The 18,162-nt window shown below is 38.2% G+C and overlaps 1 protein-coding gene across 1 annotated transcript in view; it reads right to left on the bottom strand.

Annotated features, from left to right (window-relative positions):
* LOC122812861 (perforin-1-like) overlaps nucleotides 1-12,122 on the bottom strand; it is a 129,158-nt gene extending 117,036 nt beyond the window's left edge. Inside the window, exon 1 of the mRNA XM_044084903.1 lies at nucleotides 11,508-12,122. Within this exon, the coding sequence (XP_043940838.1) occupies nucleotides 11,508-12,058 (551 nt within the window). The 5' untranslated portion in view covers nucleotides 12,059-12,122. The remainder of the gene's footprint in view (nucleotides 1-11,507) is intronic.
* Between the last annotated feature and the right edge of the window lie 6,040 nt (nucleotides 12,123-18,162).

The following is an 18,162-nucleotide window of genomic DNA, read 5'->3' as shown; positions in this document are numbered from 1 at the left end:
TGATTCGGTTAAGTTTATTGATTCACCAATCACAAGTATATTGCTGGTCTGCCTGACTGATGCATGTTTCTGGTTGGTTTTGAGGCTAGGCTAGGCTCTGTAGAATTGCTACTCAATGTTTTGTGTATTCTTTGATCCTATGTAATGCCTCAGCATGAAGAATGTGCAATTCTGCTGCACTAGGGGCTTTGTATATGCATTTTAGACTGTATATTTTTAAGTTTAATCATGTGACTAAAGTTACTGAGCGCTGACTCTATTCTGGAGAATCTAATTTGTGATAGATTGAAATCTCAGCATATGTTCTGAGTATGTACTTTTCTGTTCAAAAACTCCTGCAGAAGAATGTGAAATCCACTCTGATGGTGCCAAGTAAACCTGAACTTTAATATAACTTAATAAAACTGTAAAAATAATAATAAAAAATAGTAAAAAACTAAAAAGCATTCCTATCTTCTCAGTAAAAGCTATTATATATTAGTATAATGCAGCATGTTACAGAATATATAAATATTCTCAGGAGCTTACATGGTTATAATAATGTTATTATATAATTTTTAATGTTGTATAATGTTGGATTAATAGTCACTTTACTGTGTTATTGGATATAAACATGTAAGCTCTTGAGAATATTTATATATCCTATAACATGCTGCATTATACTAATATATATAGAATTAAATTTAATAACATGGAACCTTTAGGGACTACAAGTCTTTTTAAGACTTTTAACACATGTAGTGTAATAGTTTTTACTGTGAAGATAGGATTTTTTTTTACTGTTTTTTATTATTATTTTTCCACAAAAGTATGAATGTATTTGGGTTTAAAATAGAGACAACCCATAAAACAGGTTTCCAACTATTGGCTAATGAGTTAGGGGTAGATACTTTTCATTGGCTATTGAACCTATTCCCAGAGTGTGGAGCATATTTAAATGTTTTAAAATTGATTAATGATTCCACCTGAAGAAGTCTCACCATAGGTGGGACGTAAAGCGCTTTGTGGTTATCATTTTTGTATTTACAGTTTTACTAAGTTATATTAAAGTTCGTGTTTACTTGGCACCATCAGAGTGGATTTCACATTCTTCTGCAAGAGTTTTGGAACTGTTTATTGTTTTATATTTCCTGGTTTATGTACTTTTCTGGGTTGCTGCCTGCTGAGGGTTTGTAGCCACTAACACCTCTCAGATATTAAGAGAAGGGACAAAAAGTAAACTGTTTTCAATAAGTATGCTACTTCAGTCTTCAGAGGAATTATCATTGATGATATTTTTAAAGGTAATTTCACATACAGGCTGAATACCTCTATTTGTTCTTAGTCTGGAATGTGAGAAAATTATGATGCTCCTTTTAAGGCTTCCTCTGAATCTGACATATTGGGGTTATTTGTGCAGATTATTAACCAGTAAATTCCCTTAGAAAAACTAATGATTTTTTATTAGTTTAATTCTGCCCTTTGCTTTTTGAAGAAACACATGTATTTTCAGTCAACTACTAAGAAAAAAAGCTACGTTTTGTATTTTTTATTTAGATAAACTGGTTAGCTTACATTAAGTTAATTTCTTACTCCAGATTTTGTGGTAGTTTGTTACAGAAAGACCTCCAAAGGAATTTCTTCAGCATTTTTGTCTGGTGTTATCAAAATGCCTTAAAAATCAACACTACAAAGTATGTTTTCATTGGAATGCTTCTTTATAAAAAGCTATGCACAATCATGCATAAAACTGTCACTAATCAGAAATGATCAAGAAAACACTACCCCTACAACATACCTACAAAGTTTTAAATAAGTTTTTTTGCAAGGGAAAAGCACCCTTGCACCCCCATATGAGGGAGAGCTCCCATTCCCTTTAACTTCCCCTTAACTTATATGTATTGTAATACAGAGTTCCATGATGAAGATCCTGAATGGAAAAGGAAAATGTTTCCTCAAAATGCAGACCACTCCTAAAACCACCTTATAAAAAGGTGGCAGCTAAAAGGCAGTTAGAGAACATAAGTGCTGTCAGAATTGATAGGTAGGAATGCAATACTTAACATATTCCTCGCATTTGGTCTATATGTGAAAACAAGTTGGCTCAATATTTATTTTTCCCCTTTCCAAACTAATTGTGCTATGTTCTAATTAAGCTAAGCATTAAAATAACTAGTACGCACCCAGTTGATTTTGCATAAAAAATAGTACTTACTATACCACTTAAAATAAATTAATATAACTTAATAAGTAGACATTAAACAAACATGCAGTACAGAGTTACTAGGGCAGAATAAGTTACTTACATTGCTTTAGTGGAGCTCAAAATCAGGAAGGTCTAACACCATTTGCAAGTTGAAAATATCTTTTTATAATTGGTACTCTGTGTTGGCAGAGTTCCATTTTAAGGGTCTTTGGTCCTTACTGAGCCTTGGGAAAGCAGTCCTAAGTTCTGTGTTCAGTCTCTCTCTAGAGAGTCTGGAAAAACTGAAGATAATTATTTCTGAAATCTGCAGTGGTCTCCTTGGACAAATGCTCATTTAATTGAGGGGCAGAACTTCGCAGTTTTCCTTCCTTAGCAAGCCTCTTTACTGCAAATAGATCTCATTTTTCACTGCAGACGACCAGGATTGTTGGAACTGACAGGATGAAATGTATCAGCTTCAGTTCCTTCCCCTGGAGTGTGGCCGTATAGCAGTCCTCTGTGGTCTATGTGATGAACAATATTGTTGAAACCTACATGGTCGAGACCACATGATTATCGTGCATTTTAACTGAAATCACAGTACAGAGGGGATTGAGAAATGTACCTTTTCCCCACTGTAGTGCAGTCTCTCAGTTGGGGTTTATAATTAGCAAGGAGGTTTGGGTTTATGGGGGTAGATCTTGTCCCCCTGCATAAACAAAGTTTTGTCTTGTTTGCTGGTGTTTGGTTTCTTCCCATTGATTGACAAACTGCATTGTGGATCATGTGGTCTTGACCATATGGGTTTCAGTGATGTCATTTGTTGATCAACTGACATAGATCCATCCTCCATTGTATACCCAAGACTGGCTTTTCCAGAGTCTGTCTGTAGCTATGTGATTCCAGGTTCTGTGTAGTTATCAGAGAAGGTCAGATGAGCCTGAATGAACTGTTAAAGAGGTACAGAAGAATGACTGCTAAAGAATTAATTTTATTTTATTTTTATTTTATTTTATTTTATTTTATAGGTTCATAGGTATATACTAGGCTAGCAACCACCAGGGCCTTTATAAGCCTAGCCATGCAACCCAACCAAATTGTCTCCCTATGTATCATGGGCATTTATTAGAGGGGGGTATGTTAGTTAGGAAATTTCTAGAGGTTCCCTATTTTGATGTTGTTTATCAAGTTTGTCTGACAGTGTTTAGTCAAAAAACCCTTTCCAGCAGAGGCCCAGGGAGAAAATCTCCAACATATTACAAACATTTTTAAACAAACATTCAGTAATATACATGACCAGACATTACACATACATTTGCTAATTAGATTACATTCATATGAAGTAAAGGACACTATTACAGTATAAGGTATTTATGTATTTGGTAGATTTTGAACATTGAGCATTTGAGGTATACTAGTGGGTTTGTCAAATAAATAATAAATCTTGTGATTAGAAATTCAAAGAAATGGAAGTGAGGAAAGAAACTCAGTAGAACAGAACTTGTTGATACTGTAGTTAAGAGGTGGGGTGCAAAGAAGGTTCGGAGACAATTTTCTATAGCTATCATAAGGTTTATATTAGAATTAAAGAGGTAGGGGATGAGCAGTGACAGAAAAATACAATTTATATAGATCAGAGATGCTAGTAAAACTATTCATGTATGGGTGAAGACTGGTTGTGAGGTAAAATATTCTGAATGAAGAGAAACAGTTTGATGATGTGGCCAGCTGAAGACAACAATGGCATTTATCCATCGATTTGGTAGGTGTTTCAGTGGTAGTTGAAGGTGGTTCATAGGTTCATAGGTGTGTACTACGCTAATGACCACAAGGGCCTTTTTAAGCCTAGTCATGCATCCTATATCTCTGACTAGTTCTGGTATCCTTGATAAGTGTAAGCAAGGAATTTGAAGGTGAAACTTTTACAAGCAGGAGCCTGGAAGATGAACCATTTACAAGCTGCCTGTGTCCTTTACAGACACAAGTGCCAAACCTGGGATGAATTTCCTGTTCCCCATTCAACTGTCAAAGTTACACTTGAATTGGGTTAGGGAAGAACTCGGCTTCACATGGATGATGAGCCTGATCCAGAGAAGAAGTCTCTGGGATACATACCTGTCTGTCCAGCAGGTCTTTTTTATATCATGGGCAAAATTTAGAGAATTTCCTACCCTTCTGCAGTTTAACCAGCTTATAGTCGCGCATAAAGTACTCCACCAACCGGAAAACACCACTGCCCTTAAAAATATTCTCAGCCCACATAATGCTCCCAGGCCACTACACTCATCTAATAAACTAATGATACTGACCCAAAAATCCACAAACTCTGCAGGTGATGCTCTATTTGCCAACTCAATTGGTAAAATTTGGAATCTACTCTCTACTACCATTATCAAGGAAACCTCACTACCCCTATTTAAATGAGACCTCAAAAAATACCTCATATCACATTTGCTGTGCCCTTGTTCTAAACCTGATTAACAACTTCACTAAATCATGTTGTGCTATACAATCTGCTGTTTAGCTAATTACCCATGCCTCATATCATATGTACGTCTGCACATTGCGAATTATGATATCTGCTTGTATCCTATGTTTATATTTTGATATGTTTCCTGAGTCTAAAACTCAGTTATGTATGCACTGTCTCTGTTCTATTTTGTTATGAGGAGCTTTTCTCCCCAGGCCTCCGCTGAAAATGGACATTTATCCAGTCGGACTATCCCAGTCAACAAATGTAAAATAAATAAATAAATAAAAATGTAAGCCTTTAGAATGGGCAATTCTGGTGATGTTTGCTTTGCAGATATGCAGGAGGTTCATCAGGATGGGGTGTGATAATGGCTTGTATGCCAGGCATAGATCTCCCCTCAACAGTCTGTAGACAGAATACAGGAATAAGGCCTTGAGGTAGTCTGCATAGGAAATGTTACTTTCACCCTGTATTCTTTTAGTGAGCAACCTTTGTGGACATTCCAAATGTAGGATGTGCCTGGTTAAGTACATACCAAAGGGGGCATTGTACTCACTGATAGGTCTGATGTATGCCAAATTCAATGAAACAATGACCTCCTTGGACCTAGATGCCATACCTTTGTTTATAAGTTGCACAACCTAAAATGAGTTCCTCACTGCTGTAGACACATGATGACCAAATGCTAGATTACTGTCTATGCGTGTCCCTAAGTCCCTGAATACTCAGTCAACTCTTTGAGTGTGTTGTCAATATGATAGCTACCAGGGGTGGAAAAGTACACTATTATGCATGCCTTGGCATTTAGGTTTAGTCCATGGTCAGACACCAGTTATTTATCTGGGTCAGCCCTTTCTTGAGAAAATTTGTCCCTGACTACTGTCAGCACTTAGGGGGGGTGTTTTCAATGGTTACCTATCAAAACATCTACTCTTCATAACATCTAAACTCAAGACATCAACACCATAACATCTAAACTTCAGAACATCTAAAACTCATAACATCGAATCTGAAAACATTGAAAAACTACAAAGCAACTATAAATAACATCCCACAAAGTTTTTACTATGTTTATGGGCACACCCTCCGTAAATTAAATATACCAACTCCAAGGTTGCACTACAGTGGGGGAAAAAACCCACTGTAGTGCAACCTTGGAGTTGGTATATTTAATTTACCAGGGGGTGTGGGGGGCGCAGGGAGGCTTGCCCCTCTGCATAAACATAGCAAACAGTGTGTGGGATGTTATTTATAGTTGCTTTGTAGTTTTCAATGTTTTGAGATTCGAAGTTATGAGTTTTAGATGTTTTGAAGTTTAGATATTATGGTCTTGATGTTTTGAGTTTAGATGTTATGAAGAGTAGATGTTTTGATAGGTAACTGTTTTCAATATGATAGCTACCAGGGGTAGATGACTTCTTGATGTATACTATTATGCATTTCTTGGCATTTAGTTTTAGTCCATGGTTCTGACACCAGTTATTTGTCTATGTCAGACCTTTCTAGAAAACATTTGTGTTAGGATGACTGTTGCTGTTCTCCATTTATGAAGCACGAAGCTTGTTTGGAGGCTACAGGTAAATAGCAATTCCACGGGTCATGTTTCATGCTATTTAGAAGGCATCCTGGGACATGATCTGGGCCCATTCATGTAGTATTCTTGGCATTAGGGAGAGCATTAAGAGACTGTTTGTTCCCTAGTGACAGAAGAGCGAGTTATATTTGATGGTATTTCCTGAGGGGAAGTTGAGGGGGAGACAGGGGTAAAATTGGAGCTGAATTTGTCAGCCATTAGGTTTGCTATATTTTCTAGATCAGTGTAGGTGCCGCCATTAACAGTGAGCTTGGCACACAATTGTGTATTGCCTTTGAGGTTGTATACACAGCTAAAGAATGCCTTGTGGTTGTCCTTGGCCTGGGAGGCCAAACGTACTTCAAATTTGGCTTTGGTAGACTTTATTTTTCCTCTGAGTTGTTTGTTAGTTTGATAAGAGTATTTTTATCCTGCTGAGTGCTACACCTCCTAATTTTTGCTGTAATTTTCTTCCTTCTGTTATACAGCCTATTGATGTTGTGATTAAACAGTGTAGCTTGTTTTTGAGTTATTTCTGTACTTCTTCCTGATGGGCACAGCTGCCACTATGTAGCTATTAACATGGTTGCATAGGATTTCTGTGAACAGTTGTGCAAAGGCAGCAGTGGTCTCAGGGTTTATGGTGACTTGAAATTTTGCCAGGTTATCACTTAATAGTAGGAAGTTAGCCTTAGACTAGTTCCTGAATATTCCAGAGTTAGCTGTCATTCCAGGTTTTATTTTTACTTTAAAGCAGACCATTTTGTGGTTTCACCTTAACAGAAAAGACATTACACTAAGAGTTGTGCAACATTCTCCCATATTAGTGAGGACCAAATCACTATGTTTGCACCCCTGGTCAGTGTTTTGACAATCTGGTCCAGGGAGTTTGCATTTACAAAATCTAGGAATATCTGTGCCTGTACAGTTAGTGTTGTATATGATTCCCAATTAATAGTGGGGTAATTAAAATCTCCCATGAATATGGTATTGGGCTGGATGGTGAGCATTTCCAATATGTTTAAATGCATGGTATGGGTTCCCTGTGTCATAGAGGAGGACCTACAGCTTTCAAGGAAATGGTATGGGATTTTGCTTTTGGTGATTTGAACATGGAGAAGCTCAAGTGAATTGCCTTGTCTGACCAGCCTTGAGGTATGTTTATTTTTTATGTAAATCAACACACCTTCACCTTTAGTTCCTATCTGTGTAGCACCTGGTCTAAATGTGTGGAAGGCATTATAGCCATTCACAGCCGGTGTGCTCTCCACAGCTTTAAACCATGTGTCAGTAACCACACAAATGTCAGCATTGTCTAGGGAGAGGACAGCTTGTAGGGAGTGGGGTTTTTTTGTTTAGACTCCCAGCATTGAGCAGTAATACTTAGGATCATAGGATCAAAGGAGATTACTAGGCTATCGACCCTGAGGTCATTTTAAGCTTAACCGTTTCAATCCAATGTAATACCATAGAGGTACTAGTCAGTAACCAAGACTGCATTTACTGATGACGGCCCATATCCAGGAGGGTTGTGGGCGCTATCCCAGGTAAGAATTTATGGTGCCCCATCCACTCTTTCAAGTGTTATAGAGGTGCTCTGTTTCACATGAATTGGTAGCCTCTTCCAAAGACGTGGCAGTCATTGGGAGATAAATCTGTCTCCAGCATGTCCTGTTTAAGTCACAGGCCATATTTTAGTCCCTGGAGTGGGTATCCCTAGACCCATTTGATTTATGGAATGCAGTAAGTTCATTAGGTTTGGGTCTTGGGTTGCTCTGTAGGCCAGGCATAAGTCTGCCCTAAGAAGTCGATACGATGCAGAGTATCATGACAGGGATTTTAGACAGCCCATCTAGGGGACATACTGGATGGAGGCCCTTGATCTTCTTTGTCAGAAATCTATGAGGTCTCTCTAATTGTTGTATATACTAAATACAGAACATACCAAATGGGGTGTTATACAAAATTATGGGCCAGATAAGTGCCAAGTATGGGGGGGGTTATAACTTCTTTTGCTCCTAAGGTGATGCCTTTACTAATCAAGTGAGCTACATGGAAAGCTTTCCTTACAACAGTAGACACCTGGTGGTCGAAGTTAAGATCACGGTCGACCTGTGATCCCAGGTCCCTTACCACTTCATGGGTACTTAGGGTACTGCTATTGATTTTATAGTGTGAAGGAACATTGTTTGTGCCGAAAGGAATGATGATGCATTTCTTTGAATTCAGTTTGAAACCATGACTAATACATCAGTCGTTGGCCTGTGTGATACCATGCTGGAGTACACTGACATTATTTGGGGATTCGTTGATTGCACCTAGTTTGCAGTCATCTGCAAACTTGGTCAGCCACAACCCCTTAATTTTGACCTGAATTTCTGAGAATTACATACCAAACATTAGGGGGCCCAGAACTGACCCCTGAGGCACCCTGCTGGTAAGAGGTCTGCTGATTGCTGTGGAGTTATCCACTTTGATAGTGTGTGCCTACTTTGTGAGCCAGTTGGCAATGCATCTTACAACAAAGGGGTTTACATTCAGTTTACTAAATTTATTGGTAATGCCTGAATGTGGGATTGCGTCAAAAGCCTTTGCCAAGTCGAGGTATGCTGTGTGCACAGATTTGCCCTCATCAATGGCCTTGGTCACACTTTCAAAGAAATCCACCAGATTAACAGGCAGGGTCTGCCCTTTCCGAAGCCAAATTGGGTAGGGTCCAGGGTTTGGAGGTCACCTATGTCTGTATTTATGAGGTCCATAATGATACGGTCCATGGCATTACAGATGAGACTGGTCAGGCTTATGGGACTGTAATTCCCCATGTCATTGCTAGGACACCTTTATGGAGGGGAATTACTGTAGCTGTTCTCCATTCCACAGGATGAAAGCCTGTAGTTAAGCTATGATTGAAAAGGGTACTTAGTGGTGATGCTAGTTCATGTTTTAGCTTGTTTAGAAGACAGCCTTGGATGTCATCTGGTCCCATAGAGGCCGTGTTCTTTGCCTTGAACAGGGCTTTGAGGACCTGTTCTTCATATATGTAAGATGGGGGGGGGGTTGGGGAGGGTTTGTTGCAAGTTTGGAGGGGATAAGGGAGTGAAATTTTTGCCAAGCCTATCTGCTAGCAGGTTCACTATCTCTGTGTGATCAGTGCGTATGATACTGTTGGCCAGCAGTTCTGCACATACTTGGGTCCTACCCTTTAGGTTACATACATAGATGTAAAAGGCTTTATAGTCATCCCTGGCAGTACTTGCTAGGTTTGTGTCAAAGGAGCTCTTGGACGATTTGACAAGTTGTCCTATTTGCCTGTTAAGGCTGAGGATGGTGCTTTTCCATTGTTGGGTCCTTGTTTTCTTGGACAGCACCTTTTTGCATTTATTGTAGAGTTTGTTGATGATGGAAGTCCACTATGGCAGCTTGATTTTACTTGGGCTCTGGCTTTGATTCTATCTGGTACAGCCGAGTTTATACACTTATGGAAGTGACTGCACAGAGCTTTAGTGTAAGCTTTGGTGTAGTTACCACTTTCAGGTTGGGTTGGGGGCTTGGAATGCATTTATACCTTCACCTAGGAGGGTGGAATTTGCCTTGGTGAAGATTTTTAGTCTGATTTCACCCTTTGTGAGTTCTGGTGTTACTGTCAGTTTGAAGGTGACTGATTTGTGGTCAGTTTTAACTAATGAGGGTCCAACAGTTGCAGCAGTGCACCTGTTTGACATGTTGGTGAGGACCAGATCTAGAATGTTTGTTCCTCTTGTCAGGGTATGGACAATTTGCTCCAGGGCATTTGAATTCACAAAGTGAAGGAACTTTTGTGCTTGCAACTTTGGGCTAAAGTAGTTCTCCCAGTTGATGGTGGGATAATTGAAATCCCCTATAACCACTGTGTTCGGTAAAATTTGGATTGTCTCCAGTTTGCTTAAGTAGGCTTCATGGGTGTCGTGACCCATGCAGGGGGATCTATAACTGGCTAGGACTTGAATGGGGTCTTACCCACTGTAACCTGGACCTGGAGTAACTCCATGGAGTTGTCCAGTCTAACTAGACATGAGGTGAATTTATCTCTAACATAGATTGAAACACTGCCTCCTTTGGTTTTCACACATTCCTTTTGTGGTCTAAATGTATGGAAGGCATTGTAGCCTTGCAGGGCCAGGGTACTCGCTGAGGCCTTAAACCAGGTTTCTCTGACTGCACAGACATCTACATCTTCTAGTGACAGAAGTGCTTCCATGGAGTGCAGTTTTTGGTTTAAGCTCCTAGCATATTCATACACCTATGAGTGCTCTGAAGATGATATTCACTAAGACCAGAAGAGTCTGTGAGTTACAGGAAGAATATTAGGAGATGCATTTAACTTGTGTTAGAGAAACAACATTGCTACTTGTAGTGAGACAAACCAGCTTGTCAGTGGCTATATGCCAAGCAGCAGACTGTTCTACATTTTCACCTTATATTATTCTACAGGCTAAGACACTTCTGAGAGATTTTGCTAAACTGTTCAGCTGTAAGAGCTGTCTCTATGTTCTTTTAAAAGCCTGGTAAAATGAGTGCTTTGCTGAAACACAAGAACCTATGGCTGAGTCTTTATCACAAACAGGCGATGAAATGCAAGTAAAAGATGTATCTCACAGAGATAAGTTCCCCTGTGATGTCACAAGAGGGCGTAAAGGAGATACTCTACATTAAAGTATACAGTGGTGGTCTTTCGCTAACTGTGAAATCAAAGTGGCTAAATGTCTAACCACCATCTAGCCTTTGATGTATGATAAAATGTAACTTTAATTAGTTGTGTCTGGGCAGTTACAACTTAATCGCACGTCGGTAAACCTTTGGAATATGGCACAAGCTAAAAGTATAATACAGCTTTATACTGAAAGAAAAGTGCAGCGGTATAGAAGAGGTAACACATTTTAAGTATTTAGTAAACTTTAGGAATATGGTTAGATCCCAGTCTTTCCTTAACACTTACATAAGGGCAGGAATAAAAATGTAATTCAAGACAATGACTGTGCATATGTGTATGTGAATGTTTAACAATCGTTATGTTGTATTAAGTCATGTTAGTTTTTAACAGCAATGGCAGACTAGACTGCAATCCTTTACGCATATCCTGGAGTGTGTAGGGTACTGAATGGCTCTAACTATTGTTGAAGAGTGATAGAATACTAAAAACTGATTGAACATGCTCAGAAACTTAATATGTGGTCATGTGACCATCTGAGGGCAACTACACTGTTAGTTTTATTTGAGCTGTTTTATAACTTCTTATATAAACTGGCAGATGGTTATACCTGTACACTTTGCATCCCACTTCTTGGGTTATGTAACTGTACTTGTCCCGACTAGCATGATTCATTGCAAACTCATTCAACTTAGAATGCGATCCACTCAAAACCACACCTATTTCAACCCCAGGTTTGGGCATGGCCCCGAGTCCTACACGCCAGTCATTGTCAATCTGGGCATTGTTTGATTCAGCAAAGGTAAAGCTTGACTCGAAAACTTTACTGGATATTTTGGATATACATTTAGGGAAAACCTGCCAATCCACAACAGTCTGCGGCAACTTCTGCAATTGGTAATTCATCAGCCTATTCTTGCATAAGGTACAGGTTTTGTTTTGAGTCAGCGCAGCTCCCATCCGGACAACATAAGCTCCTTTTCTGCTAAGGGTGGTAATGTCAAACCCTTCCCCTCCAAGATTATGACCCGGAACAAACTCTGCTTTTTGACACTCCTCATATTTTCCAGTAGTGCATCCAGCAGTAGTAGTTGCATTTGTGACATCTGTGACCAAAGACACGAAGAATAAGGTGCAGAGAAAAGGAATAATAAGAACCATCCTGCTTTCACACTGAGTCAGAAGCACCTCAGATGTTCACACCACATAAGCTACGACTTTAGGCACCTAGGCAAAAAAAAAAAAGATCACAGTTATAAAGTATGAAATTCCATGATTTCAGGTTAAAACACAGCTTTGGTGTGATTGAGCAAAGCTGAACTTTTTGAAAGTGTTTAGTGACAATAACAGTTCTAGTCTCACACCATTTACTTGTACACAATTCCTTTAAAATGTGCTCTGAAGCCATAAATAATTAACAGAGGTGTAAATAGTACACCAAATAATGTTTTATTACAATGTTTCATCACATATTATATGGTAAGTAAGATAAGTAGCAAAATGGTCAAAGTATTCAGAGTCTATCAGTCAAGAATATCCTGTTGCACTATGGTATTTAAGGATAGTAATGAAATAAGCTAGAAAATGTTGTGCTCTCATTGGTAGCACATAATCATGTGATTATGTATGATTGTCATACAGATCAGTAATACATATCTATGCTAGCTTAGCAGGAACAGTAAAGGTACTGTTAATGAAGAAAAACAATGCTGATAATCTGAGGTATCATGAGAAAATAAACTAGCGTCCAAGGAGCCCTTCCATACAGTTGCATCCCACTGCTAAAATGTCACTCTCTGTGTTAACAGCAATACTGCTCACATGCAAGCAAATGACTAGCACAGCCCTCCTCAGCCCTGAACAACATTTGAGAGAAAGAGCCTACATCTGAATTTAGAGATGAAGTTACTCATTAATATTCAGATGATAACACAGGTAAGTGTGGTGTACTGAAATGTGTATGCAAATGCACAGTCTCAGTAAAAGCAAGTCCGTGCACAGTTATCTAAGGTGGATGTCCATGTATGAGGTGTTAAATTTATACTCACTCTGTGCTGAGTTACCAAATAGTAATTACATGGCTTTGGACTGTGCACAGGGTCACCATAAGAGTTTATTCAAAGTATATAACATGCAAGAAAATAAAGCAGTCAGAAGTTTTTCGACAAGGTGTCTCATTAAGCAAGCATTAATAAAATAAACAAACCATAGAAGTTTGGTCTGTACATATAGAAAGAACTGAGCAATGTTTCAAAGAAGCATGTCGGGCATTATTCCGTGTTAAAGATGCATCGACATACCAATTATTCTGGGACCTTGTTTAGCTAGAAAAAAAAAACTAAGGATAAAACAGGTGAACTGAAATAATGTGCTGTGAACTGCAAGTTTGGTTTGAATTTGAATGAAGCACTTAGATTTTAAGTGGGATTTGTAGGGAAGTGTGCCAAAGGAAGTTATTTCATGAATTAAATTAATGAATTGCTCCTAAAAGCATTTGTGATTGCTTGAAGCATGGTGCCTGATGACAGAGATGTGTAACAGCTAACAATGCAGGCTATGTGTTGATGCAGTACATGAAACCAAAATGTAAGAAAATCCTGCAAACAGATTTGTTTTCTGCGTTATAATAAATCACAAATCTGTTGTTATGAAGAAGCTAAATATCACACCTGTGAATGTGCAACACATAAAATAGACATCAGGGTAAAGTACAGTCAGAAGATGAGAAAAATCATCATAATAAAAATATTAAAAATATATAGAAAGTGGAACAAGCACGTGAAAACACTGAATTACCAAACAATTTTGACATGCATTCAAAATGGGAAATAATCTCTTGTGCCTATATTTACTATAAATGATTAAAAAGTGAGCAAGAAGACTGATATAAGTGTAGCAGTACTTATACTTTGAAGATGGTTTCATATACTGTTTACTCAGTCATGCCTACAGAATTCTGCTTAGAAGCTTAAAATATGCACCAGTGGTACACAGATGAGAGTTTGTCACTATGGATAAAGTAATGGCTACAGTATGCTAAAAAAGGCAAAAGAATGCTTACCTTTATTTATAGTAAAAGCCAAAGGGCCAGCTTTAGGGGAAGGAACTGGATGCAAAATTAATGCTGAATAAGAACTAAACTGAGGTTTGCAAGTAAAACTATGTCTCATGAGGCGTTTAAATCAGAGGAAAAGCAGTGTAAGCTGCATGAGAAAGTAGTCAGTGAAGCTCTGGGAACACTGCATGGTGTTAAAGTGGTCATTCATGGTGGATCCAGGCATCATAACCCAGGTTTTATAAACATAGATCATTACTATGATATTGTGAATGATTAAAAGGGACAAAATAGTTATCTAACTCTTCTGCACTGATTTTGTTTTTCAGCAGTTTTGAACTTCCAAAGATCTAGAAAGCTGTCAGCCATTCTTATGCTGAAAACTGAAGAGAATCACACACACAATGAAATGAATGTAGGTATACATCTTGTAGGGAAACAGGAATATTTAAAATGATGTGGTATTGGCAACGAGAAGTGATTTTACTTAGTTTCAGAACTGCTCAGAGAAAGCAGAAGTGATTTCCTTCTATTATAAACAGAACAAAGGATAAGTACATTTAGGGAACCAAACCTACATGAGTTATTTTTTTATAAAACATATGTTTATAAAACATATTGCACTATCAAGAAGCTGGGTGACAATTGCATAACAAAAACATCACGGCTAAAATGAAGTTTAGAAAAACAGCACTGAAATGAGAACAAAAACACCCTCTTCTCACAGAGAAAAAATACTTCAAGTGACTGACTGTAGATATAGTACTGCACACTTTACAATATCACACTGAGGTAAAATGAAATATTTGTTTTTGTCTGCAATGTCTAAATATTTTGCAAATGATTAGCCCCTATGAAACTGTCTACCAGTTGCTATGATGGGTCCAGCTGAGAGAGACCATCCAAAAATGTATTAATTCCTTGCAGCACAATTACTGCTATAGAAAAAAAGTGAGATAATTAGCAAATATCATAGAAGCAGAAAAATAATTTTAAAAAGTTAGGCCCCTCCCTGAGACCTAAGAAGATTACTTCAAGGTAAGAGGAAAGGGAATTAGAAAGAAAATCATTTGGGTTCATCAATGCAATGGCAGCTTCCTGAAATGAAGAAAAAAATATTGACAAGTTACAACTCTGAACTTTTTTAAGTACTAGTTAAAATTAAATAAGGTCTGTATGGACCCAGAAAGAAGAAAGAATACAAATTGCTGAGCTGCATTGGTTAGTACCACTTTGAAAGAAGAGACATCCTGGCCTTCTCAGAAAGTGACTCTGGACAAGGAGGACAATTAAATCAAAAGAGATGGGATGAGGAGATACATTTGTATCACAGGCATATAGTATCAAACATTGGACAGTTGGTGGGGTAACATACATCAGTAACCCCTCTCACCTAGCATAAAGTTTCCCCCTAGAATGAGATCAAAGTTAGCCTTATGGTTTGCTTTATGAGACTAGCCCCTATAAAAGAACACAAATAATTTGTCATTTTTAATATGCAAAAGGCAAAATTTCTTCTGAGAAAAGAAATTTGTGAGGAAACTACAAGTATATCCAGCGAATATCTTTAATATTTATATTAGTAGTCTGATTTCTGAATAAATGATGTTGCTTAAAGCCAAAACATGATTCCTGCTGAATTAGAACAGATCTCTATTTTTGTACTGTATTCTCAGGTTAGGGCTTGACTTCCGCAGTGGTGCAGCGGTAGAGTTGTTGCCTCACAGCAAGAGGTTCTCCCGTTCGATGCTTGGGTTGGGAGTGCCTTCTGTGTGGAGTCTGCATGTCCTCCCCACGGTCGAGTGGGCGTTCGAAAGACATGTATTGAATGGGCATGCCTTCGTTGAAGGTTGGACGTTAGGCTGGCAACTCAACACCATAAAAACCAACTGCCAATCATTAGCAGACCAGAGTTCTGCTGTGGCACCCCCTAACCGGGAAAAGCCGAAAGAAGACTATTCTCAGGTTAGGGCTTGCCTTTTCTTTAAATCAAGTCTGCAACTATTCTATTATTCAAGACTCCCCTTCCATGACTGGAAACAGAAAAAACATTTTTAGCCTTTGTACACAACATAAACATAATACTTCAGCACAACAATAACATGTAAACAGCAATAACAGTAATACAACTGGACTAAAGGATCTTCTCTGCCAAGGAGAAAACCACGAGGAAGCACTTGTCACTTTGTCCCTACGGTTTCTAAATGTATTTGGTCTGGGGCGAGAGAATAGAATCTAAGCCATTGTTTATACTATGTGGACCCATACAAGTTATTTCTCAATACCTTTTTTTAAATGTAAGAAGGGATACCTAGTCTGGGAAAAATAGTGTCTGTAAGGGTTTCTAATTATTATGTAGACAAGGCTTGCTCAAGAAATAGAATATTCCTAAAAGTAATCCCTTAAGATGTATAAAAGTGATTCATTTTCTTTATGCAATACCCTTCAGAAACATTATAAACAAGAGGCACATTTGAAATATTTTTGAAGAATCAAGTCACCCTTCTGTTTAATTCATTAGAAACTCTACCTCTGAAGTGCTCTATTAAAAACATCAGCTGTGGAAAGGTGAATCCTAAAATAGCTTTGCTTCTTCCCTGAATTAGAATTTTAATTAATAAATGTCAGATTTTGTTTAGAGCACTACTGTTTGAGATAGTCTATGAATTAATTCAAAAGGGCAAAAGGAAGGAAGGAAATAAACAGATTTACTAGGCTCACTATTTTGTCACTAAGATATATGTACTGAAATTTTAAAACATTGAAAGGCAACCATAATTAGTCAACCAGCTGCCTACTGAAAATAAAAAGCCACACCCTGCACACCCCACTCCCTATTACTCCTCCTACTGACTCCTAGATCACATTTCAGTGGGGAAAGAGCAAAATACCTCATCCCCATTGTACCATGGTCTCAAAAAAAAAAAAACAGTACTTTTTCAATCAGCTGTACCATTTTTTTTTCATTTTAGAAATTCTCTTTCAATAACTAGAATGTAACTCTGTCTAATCAAAAATGGTCTAAAAAAGTGATCTAATCACAACTGATCTAATGATATTCTCCAGTATATTTTATGAGTTATAGCCTTGAAAATAAGAAAAGTTTATGATTTGTGATCAGTGGTTATTAGTTATAATATAGAGTTAATATATCTTGTATACTGTTTATATATCTTATAAATCCCTGCCCCCAGAGTCATTCTAGTCAGTATCTTGAACCAAGCACTTCCTCATAACTTCTTTAACCAGCCTGACTGAGATAGGTATCTTGAGACAGTGTACGAATCGTCTCATGCTGACTGATAATCATCTATTACTCAAACAGTATAACACAGTAAGTGAGAGATATACTTAAATAATATCCTTGGAGGCAAGACTTTCACACACCGTAAACTCAGAAACAAAATCATTAGCAATACACCACACATCATACCTTTTCAAGGCCATCACAATACACATAATCCATCATATGCCAAGGCCATGGTTCTACAAATTAACTTGCCTAAACCTCAAAGACCTACAAAAAACAACACAGGCAGAAAGCACACTCAGCAAGTTAAGCCTACCTCTTCAGATAGCACAAGCAGCTCCAGTGTCACAGATGCTGAGTCCATATAGCACAAGCAGTACCAGTGTCACAGATGTCACAGATGTTGAACACAGCAGACATGGACCCAACCAAACATTCTTGTTATGGTTACTCCACTGTAAGACCTACAGATATGCCTCTTACTAGGCTAAGCAAGGAAAGGCTGATATTTAGTTATTCTTCTGGTGCCACAATCCATCACATTACACATGCATTCAAGTTCTTGAACAACAATACTAGCATAACTCAGTCATAGTTCATGCCAGTGTCAATGACATGAGGTGTACCTACCTGGACTATATGAACAGAGACATGATGGAGTTCTCTATGTGCCCTAGGCAGGTTAGAGCTTAGCACTGCGCAGCATTTTAACTTCTCCAAGGATGCCAAGATATGAGCAAAAAATAATTGACTTAAATAATTGGCTTAGTTTTTGGTGTCATTCAAAGGGGGTCCAATATTTGTCATCCTGGGAGGATGATTGCCAGGCCATGCTGCTTCACTGGGGATGGCCTGCATCTGTCCCCTCTTGGGTTTCAGTTATTGTCAAAGACATTGCCCACCCCCATAATGCCTTTTTAGGCAATGTGACCCCAATATTAGGCTTTACTGATCAATGCT

The sequence above is a fragment of the Protopterus annectens genome, chromosome 10.part0, assembly GCF_019279795.1.
Source record: "Protopterus annectens isolate FY-2018-M chromosome 10.part0, PAN1.0, whole genome shotgun sequence".
Lineage (NCBI taxonomy): Eukaryota > Metazoa > Chordata > Ceratodontiformes > Protopteridae > Protopterus > Protopterus annectens.
This window is presented reverse-complemented; position numbering and strand designations above follow the sequence as displayed.